At 35.6% G+C, this 26,801-nt stretch overlaps 1 protein-coding gene across 6 annotated transcripts in view; it reads left to right on the plus strand.

Annotated features, from left to right (window-relative positions):
• The window catches only part of Rbms3 (RNA binding motif, single stranded interacting protein 3), a 679,403-nt gene that overhangs the window by 415,410 nt on the left and 237,192 nt on the right, over positions 1 to 26,801 (plus strand). For all 6 annotated transcript variants that reach the window (XM_005387516.2, XM_013515630.1, XM_013515631.1 and 3 more), the window contains one exon: positions 19,346 to 19,503. In XM_005387516.2, the coding sequence (XP_005387573.1) occupies positions 19,346 to 19,503 (158 nt within the window). The remainder of the gene's footprint in view (positions 1 to 19,345; positions 19,504 to 26,801) is intronic.

Consider the following 26,801-nt stretch of genomic DNA (forward strand, 5'->3'; position numbering starts at 1 on the left):
CTGATGATTTGAGTAATGAGCAGCACAGAATTCATGTTACAGAGTACAAGGGGATCTGGAAAATCTCAGTAGCCATAGGTAATTATTTTAATTTCACAGAAAAAAATTGGAACAAAGGTGTACCCCAGCCTGCCCAATTAGTGGCTTTATTTTAAATTCTGACTTTAACAATATTTTCCAGCAGGTGATTTCTCTGTCCTTTGCAAATTATAAAATATCTCTTGGTCAAGCAAGATTTATTTCTTTAATGAACCAATTTGAAATCCAGAGTTGGATGGAGCCTATACATGCCAAGCACTACCTCAGCCTTTCATTAACGCCCTCACCTAATTTACCTAATAGCCGTATAATAGTGGTTTAGTGTGTTTCATTTCTGGCTTAGAAAAGCAAGATTCAGAGTGACTAAAGGACTGGTTAAGCTAGTAAAATTCATTTTGTTAATTTTTGTGGTAGTGAGGATTTGAGCCACGTCTTCCCACTGAGATATATCTCCAGCCATTTTTAAACTTACTTTTAAAAAGATAATTTCTTATTGTCACTAAGTTGGCCAGACTGGACTCAAAGTTGTCATCTTCCTGCCTCAGCCTCTCAACATACTGGGACTACAGACATGTGCTACTTTGCCTGGCTATAAATGAGTTTTATCTTATTTTCTCTATACTATACATCTTTTTGCAACTTTACTTTTCCATACTTCTCCAAAATTTCTATGTTAATCCAACAGGTATAACTGAAGTTTTAAGTTTACCTGCTGTTTCTTTTCTGGAATTCGTATTTTGTGTATTTCAGTCTTCTGACTAAGCAAGCACTGTGACAGTGAATTTTGGGGACAGCACCTTCTCTTAGATAACTCCCATGATGGTCGATGTACAACTACTTTGGCCCTCTTTGCCCCAAACGGATGTTTGTATCATTAGTTTCAATTCATAGACTAAGAAGTAGAAAACTAATTTTAAGGTTAGATATAAATTCATGGGCTCAAGCCCCTAGAGACAAATCACTTCTTTCAAAGCCTACTTTCTGCTGAGGCATTGTATGTGTTCCAGGAAGGGGTCTTCACACTCCCTGCACTGATACCTTAGCATATTGTCTCTGTGTTTGCTGTGCTGGCCTCACACATCTCACGCGGGTCTGATCCCCTTTGCTGCTGCCTCCTCTTTTGTTCTGTGATATTATTCCTAGGAAGTTTGAACAGGAAAATATCGTAAAATATCACGTTTGAATTTCCACAACACAAATAATTAAAAACATAGTTGACCCCTGAACTCAGCAAATGATTGGGAAAAAGTTTTCAAATGTACACTACTGTAGCACATTTGCAAAGAAGATAGAAGTCTTGCATACTGTAAACAGAGGGGTAAATTGGTAAAATGTGCTAGAATACCTAAAACACAATAAATCTATATTTTCTTTGATCTAATAATTCTAGCACTTAACATATGTCTCCTAGATGTGATCACCGAGCTACCAGAATTGAGATTCTGACCAATGAAGAAAGGCCAGAGTATTTGCTTATTGTAATGTTGTTGAAAAGCAATGGATTTTTATGTCCTTTAAAAAATAAACAGATGAAAAGGAAAGTAAGCTCCAAATTCAGATTAAATTAAATATTTTTGTAATTCCACAAGCTTTCCTCTTTCTACGTACAAGAAAATTTTAAGTCATAGATGAAATGAAAGAAGGAAAAATAAATTAATCCTGATGCCACCACCCATATATAATAACATTTATCATCATAAGAATTAAAAAAAGAAAAGAATTGAATATAGTTCCTTTTGTTTCTTGTGCAAATATATACGTGCCAGCATAGTTTGTTTTTCCTTCTTTCCCTGTGCGTCTTCTTAACATTGCCATTTTACACTTCTTGAAATTTTATTTTAGAATTACTTTCATAAACACAAGACTCTCCATTATACAGAAGTACAGTAAATTAATCTGTTGTCTTTTATAGGATAGTTAGCTTTATTTATTTTGCTTGAAGTACTCCATTAGTGGCAGGCTAAAAGTAGCTACATATTCTGTCTTTATTAATTAATTAATTAATTAATTACTTTTTCTGCTTCCTATGTCCTGGGTCTGTGCTTTCAGATTTGTTTCTGTCTTAGTAAATTACCTTTATGGCTGATATAGTAAGTCAAAAAATTATAATTATTTATGATATAGACACACATATATATGACACATAGATGATACAATTTTTTCTTTTTATGCTGCTTATAGTATTTGATTTTAAATAAATACTTTTTGGAGTGGTATGAGTTGTATTATTGGTGGCAGCCTGGTGTAATTTAGAGGTTACATTCTGGAGTAACTGGCCTTGGTTTGAACTGACCTTGACTCTGGTAGCTACGTGATTTAGGTAGACCATTTGTCTTCACGGAATTGCAGAACCTTATTGTGGAATAGTGATGACAAAAACAGCCAAGTTGCAGGCTAGATATAAGTATTAGAGATAACTTAAAGTGCGGTGCTCAATGCATAGAGAATGCTTAATATACAGTAGTCATTATTGCTGCAGTTACTTCTTGCTCATTATTTGACTCTTCTGAACAATTTTGTGGTTTTGTTGTACTTTGTGCAGTAGTTGCCATAAATTTTCTCTCCACTTCTAGTCATCTATAAACGGTATTAAACTTAAGCTTTCATTTCTATAACCAAATTTTCCTGTCTCTCCCTGTCTCCAAGAATTGCTAAAATATGAACTATAAATTACCAGCCATAAAATGAAAATTATGAAAAAGATGGGATCCAGTTTTTCTTTAATATCTGTATGGGTTGATATTTAAAATCAGAACTAATAAATTACCAATTTTTCAAAATATTTTAACATTTTACATGACAGAATATATTTCTTTTTTTTTTTTTTTGGTACCAGGAATGGAACTCAGGACCTCGTGCTTGCTAGGCAGCTGCTGTGGCGCTGAGCCATATCCCCAGCTCAGAATGTATTTCATATTTGTATCAAACATAACATTAATTAGTTCTCTTTTTCCTCTTTTTTCCAAAGCAGACTCTATAACAGCGATTTGAGTACATTTCACTTGTTTGGAGGTCATCCCAGAAAATAGAAATCAAAAAGTGCGATAAATAAGATAAGAATGGGAGAAAAACTCCAAAGAGATGCTTTATTGAGTAGGTTTTAGCTGTGGGCTGTTGGACAGCTCAATCCTACTTGGGAAGCTCTGTGGGACGTAGATCTCAGGCAGAATATGAAACATTAATAAAAAGAGTTGCTGAACTTTTTCTAGAGCATCAGTATTCAAACTCCCATGTTCATGTGAATTATCGCTGATCTTTTAGGAATAGAGATCTCACTTAGTACATGTGGGGTGAGGCTCGGGAGTCTCCATTTCTAACAATTTCTCCAGGGTTGCTGGCCCACTGAACAGGGTTTGAGTTCAATAGCCTGCAAGGAGATAGCCTAAAGGGAATTTTATATATTTTCAAAGTATTTCTTAAAAGAGTCTGGAAAGTTTTCATGTGGATACATTGAAGAAGGAACCAGGAAAATTTTCAGCTATAAATTTGGGGACCTTGAATAAGTCTGTCTTATTATTAGGGGAAAAATGATAGATATGGTTGTCATTCAGATGCCTTGGTTCTACGTTGAATTTTACAATCTAGGGTATACTTTCACTTGCGAGGTGTGATCAAACATGTGATACCTACTTAAAGTTTTAAAAGTGTCACAATAAAAGTCACATTATCATTAATCTCCCTTCAAACATTGCTCCTTGCTTTGAACTCACTTATCCCATTTTACTTGCCACTTTCTGAAGCAGTTCTGGAAGTCCTCTTTTGGAGGGTTTTGCAAGACTGGATCAAAAGTTGGTGAATGCTGCTGCCAAGCATTTTATGGCTCTGCACAAAGTAGAATTGAGCCTGAAAAGCAAATGTGTTGAATCAGTTCAAGACATCTAAGCAGCTACAACAGTTTAACTGAAAACATTGATGAAAGAGGACTTGCAAAACTGCCTCGCAGATTGGCAAGAAGGATGGAATAGCCGGGTGTGGTGGTGCATGCCTATAATGCCAGTACTGGGGAGGCTGAGGCAGGAAGATTGCCTTGAGTTCAAGGCCAGTCCGAGCTACATAGTGAGTCAGAGGTCAGCCTAAGTGCATAGCAAAACTCTGTTTCTCAAAAATGAAAAAAAGATAGAATAAGTATGTTCAAAATGAAGGGGAGTATTTTGAGGGCAATCAATGATAATATGTCTTCTCCTGAAATAATTTTTTTGTTTGCTCTTTGGAGACAGAGTCTCACTTTGTAGTATGATCTGACACTAAACTCACTATGTAGCCCAGGCAAGATTCAAACTCTTGGCAATCCTCCTATCTCAACCTCCCGAGTACTGGGATTACAGACATGTGCCACCACACATAGCTGAAATAACTTTTTAAAAACATATTAATATAAATTATATCTTTGTACCTTGTACTTACAGAGAAATTAGACTTCTTGTGCTCAGTGCTGTAAATGTGTTAGGTCAAATAACCTGTGACTTAGGTACTTATCTCTCATTGCTGAGACAGAATACTCAATACCCAAAATTAAAGGGGGAAAGATTTATGTAGCTCACAGTTTGTAGAGATTTCAGTCCTTCAAGGCAGGGTGGTAAGGCAGAGGGGCATTGAAGAGGAGAAACAGTTCATGGAAGACAGAAGGTAGCAAAACAAACAATAGACAAGACAAGCCTCTTTCTGACCCTTATATCGTATTCAAGCTACCAGGATTTAGATGGTGCAAAATAACCAGTAGACTGATTTAGTAATCAACTACCAGTAATCCTAGCATTGCACCATGTATGAGTTACACACTGTAGATTCAGCCACCTCCGATAAACCCATCTATGGCCACATGGGGCTTTGAGGGGACATCTAGACACAAACAAAAACAACCTATAATGCCAGATTTGAGATATCTCAGCATTTCTGAGTGTTTGCATTGACATATCATAGCTACTCTTTTAACTGAAACTAAATGAGTCAAGCCACAAATCTAGATCTCTAATGAATATATCAAACTTAAAGTACATATCAAAAGAGAGCTATGAATTTCTCCCGCAAATCTGGCCCTCCATGTCTTTTGTGACAATGAGTAGCATGGTGTGGCAAAAATGCAGATGTCAATATCATGAGATCACATGTAAACCTTCCTTTCTCAGATTCCTTAGAAGCTATCCATTAAAAAGATTTTTCCTGCAAAATAGATTTTCTTAATCCACTTCTCATTGTAACTGGCTCCCTTGCAAGGCTCAAGAGGACTTGCAGGGTATCCTGCAACAGCTTCCTGGCTAAGCGGAGCCCCTCTAGGTTTCTTAGCCTTCTATTCTCATTCCTTTACACAAAAATTTATTTCTAAAACAAATAAGACCATGTTGTTCCCCACTTAAATGCCTCAGTACCTTCCTATTGCAATTAAAGACATAATCTCAAATTGCAGGATCTGAAATTCATCATTCCTTTTTGTAAGTAATATATTTGGCCATTATGAAACTTAATTGATACTTTTTCAGTTTCATTAGGAAACAGAGTGCAAAGAAAAGGATACAAGCTGTGGTTTGTGTTGTCACTACCCTTCCTACCTGTCTTTTGTGAGGTCTGATTTGCTCTGTGCTAAAGTAGGTACAGTTTTCACACTTTTAAGTTTTGATTTTATGATTACTTTAAGCACACTCCTTAAATACAAGAAGGTACCTATACCTACAAGTCCTAAATTTTAGGATCTCTCATATTTATTTGAGAATAAAATATGAAGAGGACTGGGGACATAGCTCAATGGAACAAGTACCTGCCTGGAAAACGCAAAGTCCTGAGTTCAATTCCCGATACCAATAAAATAAAATAAAAACAGAACATGAATCAAGTGAATGATAGCATTCAATGAAGAATAGGAGAAAATACTACCATGTATAAAACATGCATTTAATCCTTGTAGTAGTCCAGTGTTAGTGATATTGCTATTTTAAATGTTGAAGAGATAAAGACTCAAGGAGGTAAAATCACTAATCCACAATTATAGTGTATATATGTATACATTATATTATTTTTGGAATGATTTATAGTTTGAATTTTTAAAAAATAACAGTTACAGAAATGAAAGTATCTCTCATAAGTACTTCATCTTATATAAGAAATGTAAGACTTTCCCTTTGTGTCTTGAACTCAAAGTATACTCCCTTAACGGAGAAGGAACACAGATGTGTAGAATTCAGTATCTGCTTCCTTTAAAACTATGTGATTTTCATGCTCCACACTTTGGAGGGGATCCATTTGTTTGGTTGGTTGGTATACTGTTAGATCATTGTCTCTACTGCATTTTTTTACGTATCTATCTATCTATCTATCTATCTATCTATCTATCTATCTATCTATCAAGAAATACATATGTAGAGAATTCATAAGCACTTCTTGATTTGAAAGCAGACTGATGGATCATGGAAAACCTTGGCAGTTTTTCACTCTAGTGGCATACTTCTTATTAGAATCTGTGGAAATAATTGTTAAGGATTCATGAGTTACCTTTGACAATGTGTGAATTTGGTAGTTTTTCAAAAATTATTTAGTGTACTTAGGGTGAACAGCTGATGTCAGTGTCTTTATTTACATCTCTAATTGATGCCAACAGTATCTACTTTCATGATCTGGGCCTACTGAGGAAGGAAAGAGAACAGTGACAGACTTAATGGGAAATGATGCTTTATGCAGAATGAAAATTGTTACTTTGGCAAGGTTTGCTCAAAAGACAGGAAGAAGTGGTGGAAGACTCAGAATGTCATAGGATACAAAGAAATATCCTATGAATTTCAAAAACAGTGTCGTATCAGTCAGTGACATGTTTGTATTGTAGCTGGACACTGCACTTGTTCAAAACCACATCATCCATATTAATGTTTCAATTGAATTGTATTGGTTTTATGAGTTTGTTTTTCATGTGACTTTAAAGTGTACTTGGCTTAATAGTGGTGTTGACATTTTAAATAGACATTTATGCCTCATTATATACTTCTATATGTTTAAGAGCTCTTTAATAAAACATTTACAATTACATGTGTTATAGTTCATGTGATATAATGATATCTCACATCTACAATTATATGTAACATTATATGATGTACATACATATGCACATGTTATATCTAACACATGTATATGTATGTAATTTTTTTCCTCTTAAAAGGAGTCACCTCAGCCTTGGCATGAAAGTGTTTGCTTCACTAATAGTTTTTTGTTGGGGGACACTTTCTTGTACATGTAAAGTGCCAGGATCCTTAACTTACCCTTAATTGCAGCTGTGAAAAATTAAAGTGTGTAAATATTGACAAGAGTCCTCTAGGTAGGGTGTGTGTGTGTGTGTGTGTGTGTGTGTATGTGCGAGTGTGTTTATGTATAAACTGCCATTTCAGAATCACTGGTCTGTACATTAGTCAAATATAACAACCACTGCCCTGCCCTATGGGATAGAAGACTGCAAACTCACACGCTTGTCTTGCAGATATCATCATGAAAACCTTACTATTTCCCCCTTGTAATCCATAAATATCGCATGGAAGTGCTCTTAGAAATGATGTATATTTCCTAATTCTCATCAGACTTACTTTCATTCATGTTAACATCCACTGACAATTCTCACCTAAATCAATTATAATCCTGGGTGGCAAATGGCATTTCTTAAATTCTAACATTCCTTTCACATTTTTAGTTTTCATTGTACTTGAAGTAATATCTTTCTCTTCCCTTTATATTATTTAGTTATTCAATTATAAAAAAGAACTTGTGGATTCTTTTATATTGCTTAAATTAATACTAATGTTTTATATTTTGATACCCAAGTGTTTTGAAAGGCAATCTAAAAAAGATAAAGTGAATGGTCATTATGAACAAATTATTCATTCCTCTCTCAGTGTAACATACTAGAGGTGATTAAAATATGTGGTCAATGCTTAAATAAAAAAATTACTACAGTAAAAGATAAATTGAGCAACTATTTTGAAGATAACAACATGCAATTTAATAACTACTGTTAATTTCCCATCATCTTGTTTTAAAATTCCATATCATTTTTATTTTTTCTTGTCTCTTTAAAATAAAAAGAAGATACATTGATATTAATCCCCCTCAAAGTACACTTTTTTGTTTTTTTTTGCTTTGAACACACTGTGCCATCATTCTTAGCACTTTCTGAAGCACTTCTGGACATCCTCTTGCATGAATGTCTATATGAGATGTGAGAAAAAGTACAGTGAGTGACACTGCCAACTGCCTTCCAGTGGAAGGGCAGGCTCATCAAAACAATGAAGTGTGTCCTCATCTGCCTTATTCATCTCATCTGGCACCACGCAACTTCTGGCTCTCCTGGCCCAAATAACCATGAAAAGAAGATGTTTTAAATCAGTTTAGGGCAGAGGCAGCCACAGCAGTGCAACTAAAGACATGAAACAGGACTTCCAAAACCACTTCAGAAGTTGGGAAGAACAGTGGGCGAACTGTGTTGGAAGTGAGGGGAAGTATTCTGAGAAGGATTCATGGCAATGCATTCTTTATTGCAATTTTTTTAAAAAAAAATATGAACTAGAACCACATTTTTTGATCAGATAGCTTATTGGCTAACTTTACAGTCTTATTCAGGCATTGAACTAATTCAGCAGGCTCTGCTTGTTCTCAAAATCTGGGTGCCAGGTCTTCCTCAGTGATTCACTGAAATGGAGCAGAAGGAGCAGGAGTCACTCTCTCCTTGGAATCCAGGAGCATTTTATTGTTCCTAACTGTGCTGAGCATGCCAATGACTCTGAAGCTAGGGAGAAAAGGCTCTTAATGAGTTTCAGCATTTTAATGTACTGCAGGTTCCCAATTGTATGAATTTAAGAAGCTTAGCAATTCTGTATCTTCTGAATAATAGCATTTATTTTATACTCTAAATACTCTCGGGGAAGTCTGAATAACGCTGCAGCTTCTTTGGTGTAATAGCTTTGGTGGGCTAATTGACTTGAACAGTGGAATTACTCCTTTAAAAAAAGTCACAGAGTTTTGATTAATGAGCCTAGTAATAAATCATTAATCTTTTTAGCTCATAAATGATAGGAACAGTGCTATGTTTCCCACCCTGTAAAATATTTCTAGATTCTTTTGAGGATATAGTGGCTACATTTTAAGGCTGTCATTAATTTAACATGCCCACCTCCACATCATTTAATATAATGTCAGTGAGTTTACACTTAAGAGGAACACAATGAGGCAAGTCCTAAATAGTGATAATTTTTCTTTCACGAACATGACTTCACATTTAGTTAGTAGCTGTCCTTCCCCAATGTTCTAGATTTCTTTGTGTAATAATATTTACAGAAACAACGAGTCATTAAATTTCTGCTTCATACCTGCCATTCTTCTAAATTTTTAGTATAGCACATTATTGATTACCTCTCTGAAGCTATTACTAGCATCTGTATTTTATAGTTCAGGAAATTTGATGAGAAATTTAACTAACTAGCTAGTGACATGAAACTGGTTAACACCAGGGCCATCGTGTTACTGTCTGCTCACGTATCATGCTTGTACAAAGTTTTCTGGAGGATTATGAACCAAATAAATTTTGTTGAAATGGAAATTTATTTATAGTTACACAGACAACCCAAATTGACATTGGCATGCAGTTGTTTTAAGGTTTTATATATCCCAGGGGCTCTTATAGTTGAAGAATTAATTGTTATGTTTATCATGTAGCAGAGACATAATTTGGATATAATTGAGGCTTCCTAATCACCATTTTGAGGAAAATAGAATTTCAGGTTATGGACTTATGAAGCAGATGTCGACAGTCTTTATTATGCTAATGTGGTGGTTAATGATAAATAGCAATTTCTTATTGAATTTGAGTTAGAAGCTGTTCCCTAGGCTGAGACTGCGTGGCAGGCAGAGATCTGGTCTTAGTTCTCAGGACATAGTTTGGTGGCAGGCACAGGCTAGAAGATGAAAGAAATGTTGAAAGAATGACTAGTTGACAACAGATACGTCAAAAATAAGTGGATGATCCATTTAATAAAGGACCTGAAGTCAACATAAGTAAATCAAGAACATAATTTGATTTGTTCAGTGTTGTGACTGCAAGTGCCAGCAGTTGTCCCAGCATGCCACCCTACTGAATCAGAGGCATACCGCAGGCAGAAAATCTACAACTGAGGGGAAAGCTGGGATGTGGGCATTTTCTCCCTTGATAGCTAGTGAAACCATTTAATTTATTATTGGGTTATGTGAAGAATAAGGAGTACATGTTCCTCACTGATGAGTTTTAAGAAGGTTACAAACAAGTGCCAAATAGAAGCTGGTAGTGATATTTTAACAAAGTAGCTTACCCCCTTAGGACATCTTCAAATGATTGTTTTGCCTCCTCTTCCTGTTCTCTACCAAGATCATAATGTTAGTACAAGAAGTGAAAGCAGAGACAGGTGAGGTGGTGTATACCTATAATCCTAGTACTCTGGGAGGCTGAGGCAGAAAGATCACAAGTTCAATTCCAGCCTAGTCAATTTAGTGTTTTAGCAAGGATCTGTCTCGAAACAAAAAGCACAGTAAAATTAAAAAGACTGGAGACGTAGCTCAGGATGAAGGCTCTAGGTCAATCTCCAGGAGCGCACGTGCATGTGCTCACACACACACACACACACACACACACACACACAGTATTCAACATTTTCTCAACTCTGCTATTAAGACTCAAATAGAACCAAACTCCTATGAAATTGACATTGGAAAATTTAAGAACAGAATTAGATTCTTGCGAAATGACAACACAGCAGAATATTTTGTACGCAAAGCTACAGCTTTTCACTTTCTATGTGTTGAACATGTATGTTTAAATTTTCTCTTATATACTAGAATTTGAAATTAGGCACCATGTTTTCCTTGGCAATTTTGGAAGTTTATTTCTCCAGCTTTAAAAATAAGACTTACCTTTGAGACTTCTTTTGTTCCCTCACTTCTCTGTTATGAGTAAAATTCTTATTCCTAAGAAGGTAGATTGCATTGCTGGGTATCTTAATCTTAAACACCTGTAGGAACTCAATGAACAATGGATTTTTGTTTTGATCTTTCAGAAAAAAATTGTAATCCAGCCAATAAATACACACTATATTAATGCATCTGATTCAAATCAATTTGTATTTGAATTCTAATGGGACTTCTCAACAGCTGTGTGACCCTGAGCAATTGTACACTTTTTCAAAATTCAATTTCCTTATATGTAAAATGTAGATATTAATAGAATCTACCTCTAGGGTTATTTTAAGGAAGAAAACATAATTAGTCTAAATTACATTAAAGCATAGTATTTGGCATACAGTAAATTCAGACTAAATACTAGCTAGCATTATGCCACTGACAGGTAATAATACTAAACTTTACAATTTAATTTATGTAAAAAAAATCAATCCCATTTGAAAATGAATAGTACTAGTATATTTTCTATAAAATGTGTGGGATATAATTATGCTCAGAATATTATTTATTAATTTATTGGAGATGAGAATGTCTCAGCCCTGATCTTTTGGGACAAGGTATTCATCACATGAGCTCTGTCACGGAATTCCAGGAGCTCTGCTTTGTGCTGTGTTCTGTGGCTGTCATTTTCATAGACTGCAGTGGAAATGATTGTCCTTGAGTGGAGCTTCATGTCCCCAATATCTTTTGCATTGCAGTGACACGTTTAGGTATATACTAAATATAAATCTGAGTATTAGCTAGTCCAAGCTGTCGTATGCCAGGCAGAAGGAACAAAAACATCCTGTATCAGTCCTATACTTTTATGTACTGTAGTTATAATTCTACATAGACTATCATAGTAAATTTATGGATAAACCCACATTAATTTTTTTGATAATTCCACAGCTGTTGAAAGGAAGATCATGGCCATGATCAACAAATCAGCTGACAACTTTCTATCCTAGAATTCACAACAGTAAATAAAATATATATCCTGGAGACCCTTCACCACCACGACGTAGGCTGAGAATGTGCTGCTTATTTACAATATTGAGTAATTCTCTTCGGTTTTGTTTCCTTTTCTCATTTTTGACCATCAGAACCCTGAGTATAAAACTATACATCTTTGTGATATAGTAATATATTACAATAACACTATAGAGAGAGCTCAACAGTGTCAAATGTTAATTTAGCATTTTCTCACAGGAGAAACCATCCCATCAGGGCTGATAACTGATGATACTGAGCTCAAGTTCATGAGGTGCATGTGGAGGGAGAAGTCAAGGAAAGCCAGGAACTCAATCTGGCTACCTGTTGCCGGACCACAAGTCACTCAAGGTCAGTCACGCAGACCCAAGAGGCTCCCTTTTCATTCACTGCTCCTGTCAGCTGGGGGCTGCTCAGGTGATTTAGAAATAAAAGCCAGCCCCAGCCTTAAAGAGCAGCTCCAGTGACCTGTGATTTAGCATGGAGGAACCCTGGTTCCTCTTTCACAATCAGTCTTCTGCAGTTTCTTCTCCAGAATTAAACCCTGTAGTTGAACTGAAGGACACAAACTCCAATTGCCAGTGTGGGGCATACATGAAATATGAAATAATTAAACGTTTAGTGTAACAATGTATTTCTCAGGGAAATTTTTCTTATTATTTCAGGAAAAACATTTATTGATGTTTTGGGAAGAAAACCTGATTGTCTTCTTCCTATGACTCCATCATGATGTAGAATTAGTAAAAGAGAAAACACTCCCATTCTGTCAGTGGAGGGAGAAGCCTAGTGAAGCTCACTTAGCAAGCAAGAGAGAGAACGTGTTTATTAGGACCACTTAGGGGTCAAAGCCTGCTTCTTGGCAATCCTCCTCTTCTTTTCCTTTTTACCTTTGGTGCACTTACCTTGACGTTTGACTGGGAGTTTCAGTCTTAGGTTAAGGGTATGCATCTCAGTACTTTATCACATGCAGTGGCTTTCTGGCCAGGAAATTAGAAGTCCTAGTGTGAATGTGAGATGAATATGTGTCCTACTGTTTCATAGCAATGCAGAGATGACAACATTAACACATACCACTAATCAGTATTCTCAGGAGAAACTGAAACAATAAGATCTCTCTCTCTCCTTTTTTCACCCACTCAATTGATTATATGGAATGGATTCATGAGATTATGTAGGCTCACAAACCCTCAAATCTTCAGCTCTTCAGCTGGGAGCTGAGGAGCACCACCTGTGTAGTTTCAGTCCAAAGGCAGAAGGACCAAAGACACAGGAAGAGCTGATGATCCATTCTGCACCTGAAGGCAGTGGGGAAAAAATGAGGTCACCTCTCAAGTTGGCCATGAGCAGGAATTCTCTCTTAGTCTCACGGGGGTGTGCCAGCCTTTTTGTTAGTCTCCAGTCTTTGTCTTCAACTGATTGGTTGATGCCCAGCTCCAGTACGTAGGATGATCTTTAACACTCTATCCATTTAAATGTTAAACTCGTAACTTCCCAGGACCACCTAGGATAACATGTGACCAAATACCTAGGCACTTGGTGACCAAGTCAAACTGACATATAAAATTAACTATCACACACATATGTTACTGAATATGCCTCTGAATAGCAATATTTGTAGACAATATTCTCAGTCTTGAGCAGGATTCAAAATATCTCTTAAGACAGCACTTATGTGCTGCCCAGCCATCTGTCCTCTTATGATGCCAGAACCAGTTTTCTTATTTGTGCAGTTCATATCATAGCTCTTTCCCTATCTATATAATAATGCTGATTGAAAGAGCACATGCATGATAGAAAATGGTGCTAGAATATTTTCAGCATTATAAATCTCTGCTCTATATAAGGTAGTTTAGTTTATGTGAGCATTCCTCTCACTGTGGATTTTTGTTTCTGTTTGTATTAACTTTGTTTTTAACTGATAGATAAAAATAGAAAACGGTCCATACTAATGGAATAAAATGTGCTATTTTTATGTGTATAGCCACTCTATAATATTGTCTTCCCCAATATTTATCATTTCTTCGCTTTCCAAATACCTTTTCTAGCTTTTTGAAATGTAAAGTACATTAGTATTTCCATAGCCATCCTGCTGTGCAAAAGCACAATAGAACTACTTGCTCCTATGTTACTGAAAAATATAGTGAATATTTAAGAATTTTTAAAAATTATCACAGTAAAGGATATGTTGACATTGGTCTCTCTCAAAACACCCCTGTTTGCTTCAACAAACTGATCCCATCATCCTTGCCTCTTTCTGATGCAGTCTTTGGTAAATGTTTTAGCCGCCCTGTTACATACCAGTCAGTGTTTTATATCCATTCAATACAGGAACATGTTCATTTTAACTTTGTGCAAAAGCCAGAAATTGCGCAGTGCCAGATACATTGACTAAAGGGGATGAGGACACACTGTAATGGTTACATCTGTTGAATAAAATAATAAAAAGACTGAACTTGGATTTTGTTAATATTTCAATTTTCTATTATTTCATTCAAAATAAAAATGGTCCCCAAGGCGGTAGCTTGAGAAACACTGCTCTGAAGTTTCTGTTTAATGCCAGTTATTATTTCCCTAATATTTAAATGCAGTTTCCTCAAACACTAGAGTTATCAGATAATTGCTGAGGTTTGAAATTTTGATCTGTTAACAGTCTTTTCCAGAATGGTCTTCATATGATAGCCATAATGCATATTCCAAATACACAGCTTCAGTCATAACCTTTGATCTAGATAGGGGCCATGATTTTTTCCTCTTTCCTAAGTGTCATTTGCTTGGTCACCTTTACTTCTCCCCAAGTTCTCAGATGGTGTTAACTACCAGGAAGCAAGTAAGTGCTGATAAATCTTTTCCCAGCTTCCATACATGAAAAGCTGGGAGAAACAGGTATCATTTCAGGAAAAGTAATTATTTATATATTCTGATGTAAAATGACAAATATCTGCTTCCATTAACAAAGGAGAGAATACTCTTCTTTCTCTCATGAATTTTTTTCAAATTTAAATATTATATCAAGAAATCTCTACACAGATGAAAGGTGTAGCATACCAAAGCAGAGCAGATCCTTAGGATGACCTTATCAGTTAAATGTAATGGATATGTAAATTGTAGTTCTATACTTTTCAGACTACCACACTCTGCACAGTACTCAGTTAGAAGTTACATTTAGAATGCTAGCTAAGGCGAGGAACTAGGAACTGTTTTTGCTTTTCTTTTTCTACCTTTAACTCTGTAACTCAAACCAATTTGGTGAATAGTCAAATGTGAAGAAAACATGAAATTCAGAGAAATTAATTTTTACCTGTATTAATAGTCCTTTGAATGATGAATTGCTATATACTAGTCACTGAATTTTAAGAATAAATTTATTGTCATAAATTGAGGGAAAAATTTGCTTCAGGTTTAAGAAGGAAAGTTTTCTATTGATAACCAGCTGCTCACTAGTTCAGTGGCTCTGTGTGAGTCCTCATCACCCCACTAGATCCTGTTTCCTTCAATAGTAAGATTTGACAATATGTGTCCTTAGGTACGTTATGGAGCTACCTGTCCTTGAAAATGTGGGTTAAAGCCGGGTGTGGTGGCGCATGCATGCAACCACAGCACTGATTGTTGTGAAGTCAAGACCAGCCTGGGCTGCAAAGTGAGCACAAGCCCAGCCTGAACTGCATAGTGAGACCCTGTCTCAAAAAAAAAAAAAAAAAAAAAAAAAAAAAAGAAAAAGAAAAAGAAAGAAGAAGGAAACATGGGTTAAGAAAAATGTTTGAAAGTTCTTTTACATTGTAGTTATCCCATGAAAAGTTTTTCTAAAAATTAAAAACATTCATTGCCTCATTTGAAAACGACAATTCATTTTATCTGGTATGTAAATAAAACTGAAAGTGAAACATATGCCCCTATGTTATATTCAAATTCATTCTGTACTAAATGCAGATTTTATTGTCAACCAACCTATTCAAGATTAATACTGCATTTCAAAGGACAGAATTACTTAATGAGTAACACTGCCCAAAGCTGGATTCTCTCTATGCATACAGATTAAGGAAGGACCCCATTCAATGCTATATTGTCTCTGTGAATACAAATTAAGGAGCTGTGCTTGTTGTTTGAATTTGGAGGCAGAAAATAGCTTACTGGGCAATCCCTTATGTCCTAAATTCTGTGTGTTTATGGTACATCATTTGGAGTAGCTGCAATGCATAGGGAATTTGGAAATTGATTTGATTTAGAACAAACTGATGTGCTGCTGTTAGAGAACATGACAACATCTGTCCAGCAGCCTGGGATGGTGGGACGGGTTGCTTGTGGTTGTTTAGTTTCACGAAGGGAAAATAAATACAAAATATTTGACAAATTCCAGTCCATTTATGGAACTGCTTGAGTCGACACCTACACATAGTTAAATTCTGAGTTGCTACAGGGAGTCCCAAACTGGGAGTGGTAGGACATGTATTTCTTGGTATATTTTTCATGGAGCTTGAGTAGATCTAGGTATGTAGAACTCAAAAATCACATCATACAATCTTTTTTTCAGTTCTGATTCTTCCTAGCTAAAGAAAAAATTCATTCTCCTGCTAAAGTGCCTCTAACATCTCTTTTAATTAAGAATCACCTTTGTAACAAAGATTCAGGAATGACAAAGGTTTCTGCAAACAAACAGCATCTAACTATAATTTAATAACTCTAATTTGTTCACTGTTCTTATATGTAGTAGCTTCTATTTATGGTGGTACTGTCCTTTTAGTTATGGCAGCAACATAAAGCATGTTTTTAAATGAGTTTATTCAAGCCTTAAAGGTATGTTGATTTAGAGGAAAACTTTAAATAAGTAGTAAATGACAGACAAAAATTTCTAAGATCCGCTATGCAAACGTTTGAAGCTTGGGAAACACTAGGTTGGTAAAAAATACACTGAGTTGGAAGATAGGAAACTTGGTTACAAAATCTAATTCTGACTCTGTCCCTAATTATCAGATGTACTTGGGCAAGATGATGAATCTTTCATTTTCTCATTATCCAGTAAATACAATGATATTTGCCAAGCTACCTTTGGAGTGATGAGGGAAAGATTAAAATAAGTGATGGAAAGTGAAATACTATAAAAGTTGAAAGTTTTATGTACATAAGCATCATTATTATATTCACCTTTTGTTCTTTTGTCAGTCAGATAAAGAACAACAAAAAACTTATAACCAACAAGAAAATGATCATATTATGTCTATTTCCTTTCTAAGGTCATGATTTTTATTAGTGATAGTGGTGGGTGAGTGTGTAGATAAGATAATGACCTCTCTTGTACATTCCCTCTATATGCAACATTCTTAAATTTAAAACTGTATTTGACTTTTTCAAAAAAAATTATATATTGATTTTTGTTACTTTCTATTGTGATGAAAAGCTTGAAAAATGAACTGTTAAAACAATTAATCTGATGCCATAGCATAATTACCTCATCTTAATAAAATTATTATGACCTATCTGAATATTTAGAGCTGTTAAAAATAGTAGAATTAGTTTTGTACCAAAATTTTTTCTTGATATATGATAGTATTTGAATGTTATGGGTTATAAATTTTCACTGTTTGCACAATTACATATTTTCTAATGATATGACATTATTTCATTGCAATGAAGTTTTAGAATTTCTTTTTGTAATTTAATATTTTATTTATTCTTGAAGTTTACCTTATCATTTTGGCTAAAATATAATGGTAAATTTGAATGCCTGGTGTAGCTTGATACAGTGATTACCATGTTATGGTCATTTTATTTTGGCAATACAACTTTCAGTTTATTACTTCCTGCCTGAATTAAAGGATATTCACACATAGAGATAATAATAAGAATTGTGGCTGGGTTTCCATTCTAATCAACAAAGCTTATTTAAGCGTTATTACTGCTGAGTTAGAAATGATAGACATCATGTTCTCATTTGCATGGAAATATTTATGGTTGGTCTAGGATAAAAATTCTCAAATTTAAGCAGTTATTAAGATCACCTGGAGGAACTGTCAAAACATTGTTTGATCAACATACAGTTTCTGATTTAGTAGTTCTAGGTGGGCCCAGGGCATTGGTACTTCCACCAAGTTCCTCAGTAATCCTGAGTCTGATAATGCAGTTCTGGGACACATGATCAGACCCATTGGTCTAGGGGAAGGAGGTACAGCACAGCAGTGCAGCCAAGGGGCCTTGGGCCCATATATCTAACCTGGTTTTTGACAATTAAGAGCATTGTATTGTGAACAAGTTAGGAATCATCTTTGTCATCTACATAATTATAATTATATTTATTGGGATTATTAAGTAAAATAATGCATTGTAAATGCCTAGATCAGTGGTTCACTAATGCAAACTCAGTAACTTGAAGTAATGCTAGGAGCTGTAACAGTAAAAATAGTTAGGAGAGTAATAGCACAGAATATAATAGCAACCCCTAAATCAATGATTTTACTTTCTGGGGCTTCAATTACATATGACTGACAACAGTCTCAAAATATTAAATAGAAAATCCCAGAAATGATTTTATAAGAAAACTTCATGAGTTTTAAATTGCACACCATCCTGACTAGTAACATGAAGAAATTTCAGTGTCTTGCTCCATCCCACCAGGGTCAGCTATACCTTTGTGTAGTGTATCCATGCAGTATACACTACCCACCCTTTAGTCACTTAGTCACTGCCTTAGTTATTAGATCTATTGTAATTGCACTGCAGTGCTGGTGTTCAAGTAACACTTATGTTACATAATAATGGCCACAGAGTTCAAGAGTCCTTATGCTGGCAATTAAAATAGATCAAAGAGAAGCTGTACAGTGCTTCTTTTAAGTGAAAAGATAAAGTTCCATAACTTAAAGAGAAAAAAAGAACATATGATGAGGTTGCAAAAATTTATAGTGAGAATGAATCATTTGTCCATGAACTTTTGAAAAAGGAAAAAGAAATTAATGCAAGTTTGCTTGTATTTTAAACAATAAATTTAATGCTACAATGCACGATTAAAACTCACTTAAGATGGAAAAATCATTCCATGATACTGTTCAAGATGTCTGTGGATTCAGCCATTCATTGGTGGTTTTGGAACATACAGCCGCAAATAAAGAAAGACTGCTGTATCCATATGGCCTGAGTTCTTCCATGATGAAAATTTATTGGTCTTTTCTAAGGAAGGCTGGACAGAAAGCTTGGACAATGAATTTCTGAGATTATTTCCATTAAAAACATTCTGCACAGCAAAGGAATTTAGTAAGAAGTAGTTTTCCCACTACACATATTTCCAAGGGTGTTTGGAGATTAGAATCTAAAGTATAATTTAACCTAAAGTATCTTCCTCTGTGCAGTATTCCTCAATATTCAGAACTTAATGTACTTTTTTCTTTCTTTCCCTTAGCAACAAGAGCAAGACCCAACAAATCTATACATCTCAAATCTCCCAATTTCTATGGATGAACAGGAACTTGAGAATATGCTGAAACCATTTGGTCATGTCATTTCCACAAGAATACTAAGAGACGCTAATGGAGTCAGCAGAGGTGTTGGCTTTGCCAGGTAAAACTCCATGTGTCACCTGTCTGTAAACTGTTTTTTTTCATCAATATAAGGTGGGGTCACGGAGGCATTTGTACCTGAAAGATATTGGCTCTGTGTTTTGATGTTTGAGGCAGAACAGGAAAACAAATCAAATTGTACTTCTTTCATTGATCAAAAACAAAGAGAAAAAAGAAAAGAAAGAATAGTTCTCATTTTAAGAGAATGTTTACAAAAGAAGATGTCAACCAGGAATAAAGTGAAACTAGTTGGACCTGCGTGCTTTCATGAAAAAACAAAGCTAAAGAAACCACTGAGGAGAATAAACTGCTCAAAGACAAAAAAAGAAAACTAAAATCTTTGTCTGGATGACTTTATGTGCTTCTGTGTGTCTCCAGCCAGCAGAGGCATGGATGGGTAGGTGGATATTAAGTGCTATCTGGAAGTCCAGACATGGCATGTGGGTGTGTTTGCCTTGGATGAGACCTGCCATCATTTGGAAAACTGTTCTAAACCATCCTCTCAGCCACATTGAAAGATAACAAATGTCACAAAAATGTTAATTGATCTCTAACTTGAGTTTTCCTGAGATCAAAGAGTGTGTTTTTAAATTGGTTTTGTTCTCCATGATGTTCTACACATAGAGGACCAGTAGACCTATGAAACACAGTGCTTGATGATGAGAATACAAATAAGCAAAATGAAGAAGTCCTTCCTCAGCTGAATGTATGCATGAGGCATTCAGGCTTTCAGAACATTAGCAACTGTTGAATTTTATAGATAAGTCAGAGTGGATGACACCAACTGGGTCTCTGAATTTAGCCAATGTATTCATTCTTGATACCATGCATATCTGAGGCTTTCAGAAGCCTACACACTTCAGGAGTTCACCAACATAACTGCTATGTCTTGCTGTACATAGCAAGCACATTATATTGGTTTTCCTCCTATCCTTGTCCTCCAACCTATAACTAATTAGTACTCTTTTACTTGCACTTGTTTTGAGAGATAAATACATTTCTAACTCATCAATACAATACCTTTGGGAACATATCTCAGTGCACAATGCCTGCCTAGAAAGTGCAAGGTCCTGAGTTCTATGCCCAGTACCCATGCCCCAAAAAAGAAGAAGAAAATACTTTCCCTAAAATCTATGGTGATTTTTTTTGTTACAGTGTAAATTAGTTTGCTAGGGATGCAAAAAGAAAATACTCTCAACTGGCTAGTTTAAGTAACAGAAAGTTTTTAATATGATTCTGAAGGTGGGAAGTCGAATCAGGGTGTCTTCAGCTTGATTTCTTGCGATTCCTTCTCTTTAGTTTGTAGAAGGCTTTCTTTGCCCTATGTGTTCACAAGGTCTTCCTTTGCACACGTGGGTGTCCTGATTCACTCGTCTAAGAACCAGTCATATTGGATTAGGGACTTGTTTTTACTTCTTTAAATATTCATAGCTCCAAATACCTTCACGTTCTAAGTAACTGGGGTTAGGACTTCAAAATATGAATTTGGAGAATGCGCAGAACTGCTTGTAACTTGAGGGCTGGGCTCCTAATTCTCTTACACTGACCTTTGTTGTATACTTTGAGTATTCTAAAAGTAAAGCATATTCTTCTAGGTGAAAAGCCAAATAATATATATATTGTAAGATCAAAATTGAGCAATGGTATATGATGTCATGGGACAGTTAAACTTACAAAATTAGTTTTCTTTAGGAATTGAGGAAAGGTAAAACTTTTAAATTGATATTTCATCCCTCCTCTGAATGCAACTTCCTCCTCCACTGCATTTTTCATATAGAAGCCACAGTGAAAATGTGCCTTACAACTCAAATATAATCATGTCCGCCTCCTGTTTACAATCCTTTAAGGTGGCCTGGGGAATTTTGGTGACTAGCTCCTCCAGCATCATCTCAGGCATCCCTCACCCTCCTAGCCTTGGCTCTTCCTGCCTCAGTGACCGGGGCACATGCTCCCCATCTTGATCCTGACAGTCTCCATGACAGTTCTCCTGGCTTCTGCCTACTCAGCTTTTTGTTACTGACTTACACATTTTTCTTCAAAGAATCCTTCACTGACCTCCAACCCCAAGCTGGGCAAATGTAGTCCTGTAAAAACTGTGTTTAGCTCTTTCAACCAAAATTTATCAGAATTGCAATCAATTTAATATTTATTTTTTATTTCACCCATTGGAATGCCTAATTGTTTTTCATTTTTCATTGTTGGATTGGTGGATAGGTAGATTGGTGGTATATTTCATCATTACCATTCTATGAAGTTTCTGAATAGCTAAGCTCATATTCTTAAAGGCTTTAACTTTGAATATGAATTAGCAGTCACAAAGCTTTACTGAATCTTATGCCTTCTAAATCTTATCTTATGCTCTAAATCATATACGTTTCAATTTCAGAAAGTAGCAAGTGGATTGAAAAACATAGATTCAAGTCAAGGCAGTGTTTTCTTATGTTTAAGAAATAAAAATAACGTGTGAGTCTACGTCAATTTTGTAAGATTCCAGGAGACTGACACAGAATGAGTACTTCATTCTCTATGTAACTTAGACTTTAATTTCCAAGAAGTAGGCTCACTTAATTAACTTAATTAGATGTGGTGAGAAAATAACTTTATCTCTACAATAGGTACGTAAATCTGCCCCAAATTTCTGCTTTCTCACAGGTTAAAATTTATTCTACTTTTTTCTTAGACAATTGTGGCTCTTGATTTAACTAACTTGATACTTACAACTTAATCTTTCTACAACATTCCTTCTTTTTAAAATGCTGTCCTCTCACTTTGTTGCCATCAGCCTTTCTTCTTGAGAGTTCACCCCTTGGACCACAAAACAGATAAGGTGATTTGAGTCATACTTTTCTGGAATCTACCAAGGACACCACACAGAAAATGAAAAAAGTTATTGGGTTATATGCAGATGTCTTGGGACAGTGGTTTTCAAATTGTAGTTCCCAAAATATGGTTTCCAAGTCAGTAGCTTTAGCTTCACTTAGAGATGAAGGCTTTTCTACTACCGAATCATAGCATCAGCATGCTGATGGGGAGGAGGGCAGTCATGTGTAATCTGTACCCACAAGTAATTCAGGTGACTTGGCTGCTCTTTAAAGTTTAGGAAACATTGACAACTGCATTCTGACTGGATCTCAGAGTCATCTGGAAGGTCCTTAGAAACTCAGATTGCTGAGTCCTGCTTTTAAAAGAATTTCTAACTCAATATGTCTGGGGTAGGACCCAAAACATGTAAGCTCCCACATGGCACTGCCACTGCAGATCTGGGGACTGGACTTTAAGGTTTACTGTACCATAGTATCCATTTTTCCAGGTGGAAGGGACTCTTGTTTATGCCTCATTATATTGCATATCACTTTCTCCAAAGGTACTAACTCCAAATCTACCTCCATCCATCCACCTGATGGATAGACAACGTCTTATTCTTCTTCCTATGATTGCAAGCGCTATAATATTGTTTCACATATGTGCTAAGCAAAATTTTGACAATAGTTAAATAAAACCTCTTCAATTTGTTTCTTTCTTCCTTTCTTTTTTCTTTCTTCACTATGGCAACATGCAGGGGACATTTGATGACAATGATAAGTCACTTCTGAAGCAGAGTGCTAGAATATTTGAGAAAATTGTAGTAGCGTCAGATACTGCGGTATATAAATTGTTTCTTCCTCAAAAAATTCACAGTACCACAAGAAGTATTAGAAGTATTTGTATATTGAATTGGGAAAACAAGAACAAATAGCCTATAATTATGTTTAGTAAATTTGTGTGCATATTTCTTGAATTTATGACTATCTCAACTGACAAAATCTGAATAATTTTCTGAGCAGTGGTTCATTTTGAATATACCATTGGTCACTTTTAACCACCAGATCTGGTCCTCCATTCATGTGAAAGAGATTGCAAAGTTCTTTTGATTAGAAAGAAAACCCCCCATTATTATTTCACTTGCAAACTATACATTGAACGTCTTTGATAACTACCTCTTCAAAGTACAAGGAGTATCTTCATTTTATATTTAAAACACTGAACTTCAAAGCACTGATTTGGGTGTCAGCAGGGTGCACAGACAGCACAATTACATGCTGTTTAAAGTTCCAGAAGCACTAAATAGTGTCTGAAATTACAGACATTTTATTTTATTTTATGTTTTTTTTTTTTTTTTTTTTTTTTACTCTCTTGTAACTTAAAACAATTTGCTAAGATACACCATCCTCAGGCAGCATTTTACAGCCAAGTCATAAACCTCTGAAAACAGAAGTTTATGGTGGCAGTGCTGACAGTTAGACCGCTCCTACAGAGTGAGCGGGTGCCGGCTGACTACCTTGTCTGAGAGGGTGAGGATCGCAGCATAAATCAACTAGGGTCTAGAGGGACATGGCTGGATGCTCATGTTATCCATTTCCCATTCCCAGAAACATGAGACTGTTTGTCCTGCAAACCTCTCATTGAAAGAGTGTTATGAGAGGTCAGTAAAGAATGACCCAAATTAGAGAAGAAATGGGGAGGGGTGGGCATTCACAACCTAGCTTTAACATCTGGGAACAGAGAAGCTCTTTTAAAAATGCATTTACTGTCCCCTGGTGAGCTAAGAGCGTGAGAGACCACTGAACACAGAGACCTTTGTATTTTGCAGTATTTTTGACTCTCTTAATTTGATTCTCATGGAATCTTGTTTGAATGACTTTTAGCATATGGGCAATCCTGTCTTTCACCTTTCTCTTAAATGATCTGGTTTCCTATCAAAATCATTGTGCTTCTTCTTTTCACCAAGTAAATTAATGATGATGTGGATGATGATGATGGTAATGGTAGTGGTGGTGCTACAGTGTTGGTGATATGCAGACCAATACTAGTTTGACTATTCAAATGTCATTTTAAATAATGGATTTAAAATATTCTATTTCTACTTATAACTGAATATCATTGATATTTTAATGATTTACCATCTTTTGCCTGATGGATCTTGCTCCCCGTCTTTTCCTGCACCTGGGGCATAATAAGCACACTCATTCATAATGAACATGATGAAAATAGAGAAAATTTTTGAAATTATTAAGCAAATGCCAATATTTGGTTATAGGGAAATATGTGATCTTTTAAAAAAATCTATGAAATCCATTAATTTTTTTTTGTTTGTTTGTTTTGGAGCATATTTTGATGAGATCTACCTCGACTTCACTGATGTGTTAAAAATTCCTCTCTTACACATTTGGCAGGTTTTTTTTTGCATTATTATCTCAAACACCTGGACCCAGGAAATCAAAAGTGACCAAAGGAAATCTCTATCGTGTAAATTTAGTGACTGGTAATCTCCAAACGACAGCTGTATTTGCACAGAAACAAGTTACAATTGTGTTTGTTGAGACTGTAGAGAATAAGGCTATGTTTAATTTTTGGAGTATTTTTAACTTCCCTTCTTATTGCCAGCAGATGTGGGCCAAGGGAGGGACACTTCCAGTCACTGGAAGTATGCTTCTGGTAGCTTCTTCATCATTGTTCTGATTTTTCCCTCCTTTCACTTTCATTTATTTCTTCTCCTTACCTGTCTGTCTTCTTTTCAGCATCAGAAAGTCATGAACAGGGCTGTAGAAGGTAGAATATTCTGTTTCTGTTCTATAAATTCAGAGCCCTGGCTCTTAAATCCCCAGGGGGCTGGGGATTTAGTTCAGTGGCACAGCGCCTGCCTGCCAAGTGCAAGGTCGAGAGTTTGATTCTTGGTACCAGAAAAAAAAAACAAAAAAATATATAAGTAAATAAATAAAATAAAATCCAGATCAAATAAGTAGACAAATTACCTGGCCTCAGGTCTTACTCTCTGTATACATATAACTTTGTAAGGATCTGGTAAAGGAAGAAAGCATATGTTACTCTATGGACATGGCTGTACACCAAAAATTTGCTCTTTGAGGTTAACAAGAGAGTACTAAAACTCACCCATGAGAAACTGAATCTAGATTGAAAATATGTATCATTTATATGCTCAGGGCCTAAGAAATCTCTTTGCCTTGTACATACTCTCAGCACAAAGCGTGACAGGGACTCTTGGAGCATTGATAAAGTTATGCAGGATTAAAGTGGTAGTTTTGTCCACTAGAGAAAAGTTGGAAATCTTTTTGGGATTATAAATTTTAGTCACATTTATTTATTATCTTTTCTATACTTTGCTTTCCATGAATTGGTCCAGCCCACTCATTATTTACATCTGTGTGATCATGAACGTAGTTCCCCATGCACCAGAAATAAGTTAGCTTGCATCTTAGTTCGTGACCTCTTCTCTGTGCTGCTTGGCCAGTTATTAGAGTGCTCGTGGCCTTTTCCTGATATATAAGTACACTTATTCATTCAGTATGCCTGGGAAATATATCTTGAGCTCTGCCTCAGCCAGTGACTGTACTAGCAGCAGTAATATAGAATCTACACAAAAAGAATATCTTTATTCTATTGGATAGGTATTCTATTGGATTGGGGAAATCACAATGATTATTTAATAATCAAATGTCAAATAATATCAAATACTTACCATATAACCAAGTTAAAATAAAAAGTAATAGTGTGATAGTATGGAGTGGGAGCTCAAAGGATAAGAAAACCTTTTAACAAGGAAATTATTAAATTGAGATGCTAATGACAAGCAGAACCAGCCATGAAGAATTCAATCCTGGCAATGGGCAAAGAAAGAAGAGCGTCTAAGGTGGGTCAGAGCACAGGGCAAGGGAAATACGTATTAATCACCATAGTAGCAAGGAAAGAAATATGGGTGTAGCTCAGGATATTGAAGAGTAGTTTCTTAATGTATTCTAGGGACTTTAAATGGAAAGACTTTCCTAGACCAAGACTTCTAGATACATACTTACTAATTTATCTTCATATGTTTAAGTTTTAAGTTTAATTTTCTTCCATTTCTTTAAGCAAAGGAATCCTTTGGATTCATTACTCTGTGGATTGAATGCGATTATTATGCATCCTGATTAAAGTGCCTCTCATAGTATCCTGGTAGTCTAAGATTGAGAATTGATTTCTAAATTGAGTGAAAAAAATTCTTACAAGTTTCTTGAAATACAGTTTCTGTGATAATTTTTTATTCCTTTGTTGTAGATAAAGGGTCCATTATGGTGCTGGGATGAGACAGAATTCCACTCCAGATGATACACCCAAAGAGACTAGAATAAAGAAGTATTTAAAGAACCATAGGCAGAGTTAAGAAAACTGACAAGGAGATGTGCAGATCCCAAGGACTAAGCAGCAACATAAAATAATGACTGTGATTTAAAGGAAATAAGAAAGTAGTTCCTTCTGAGCCAG

The sequence above is a fragment of the Chinchilla lanigera genome, unplaced genomic scaffold (genome assembly GCF_000276665.1).
Source record: "Chinchilla lanigera isolate Chin_1 unplaced genomic scaffold, ChiLan1.0 scaffold00029, whole genome shotgun sequence".
Taxonomy (NCBI): domain Eukaryota; kingdom Metazoa; phylum Chordata; class Mammalia; order Rodentia; family Chinchillidae; genus Chinchilla; species Chinchilla lanigera.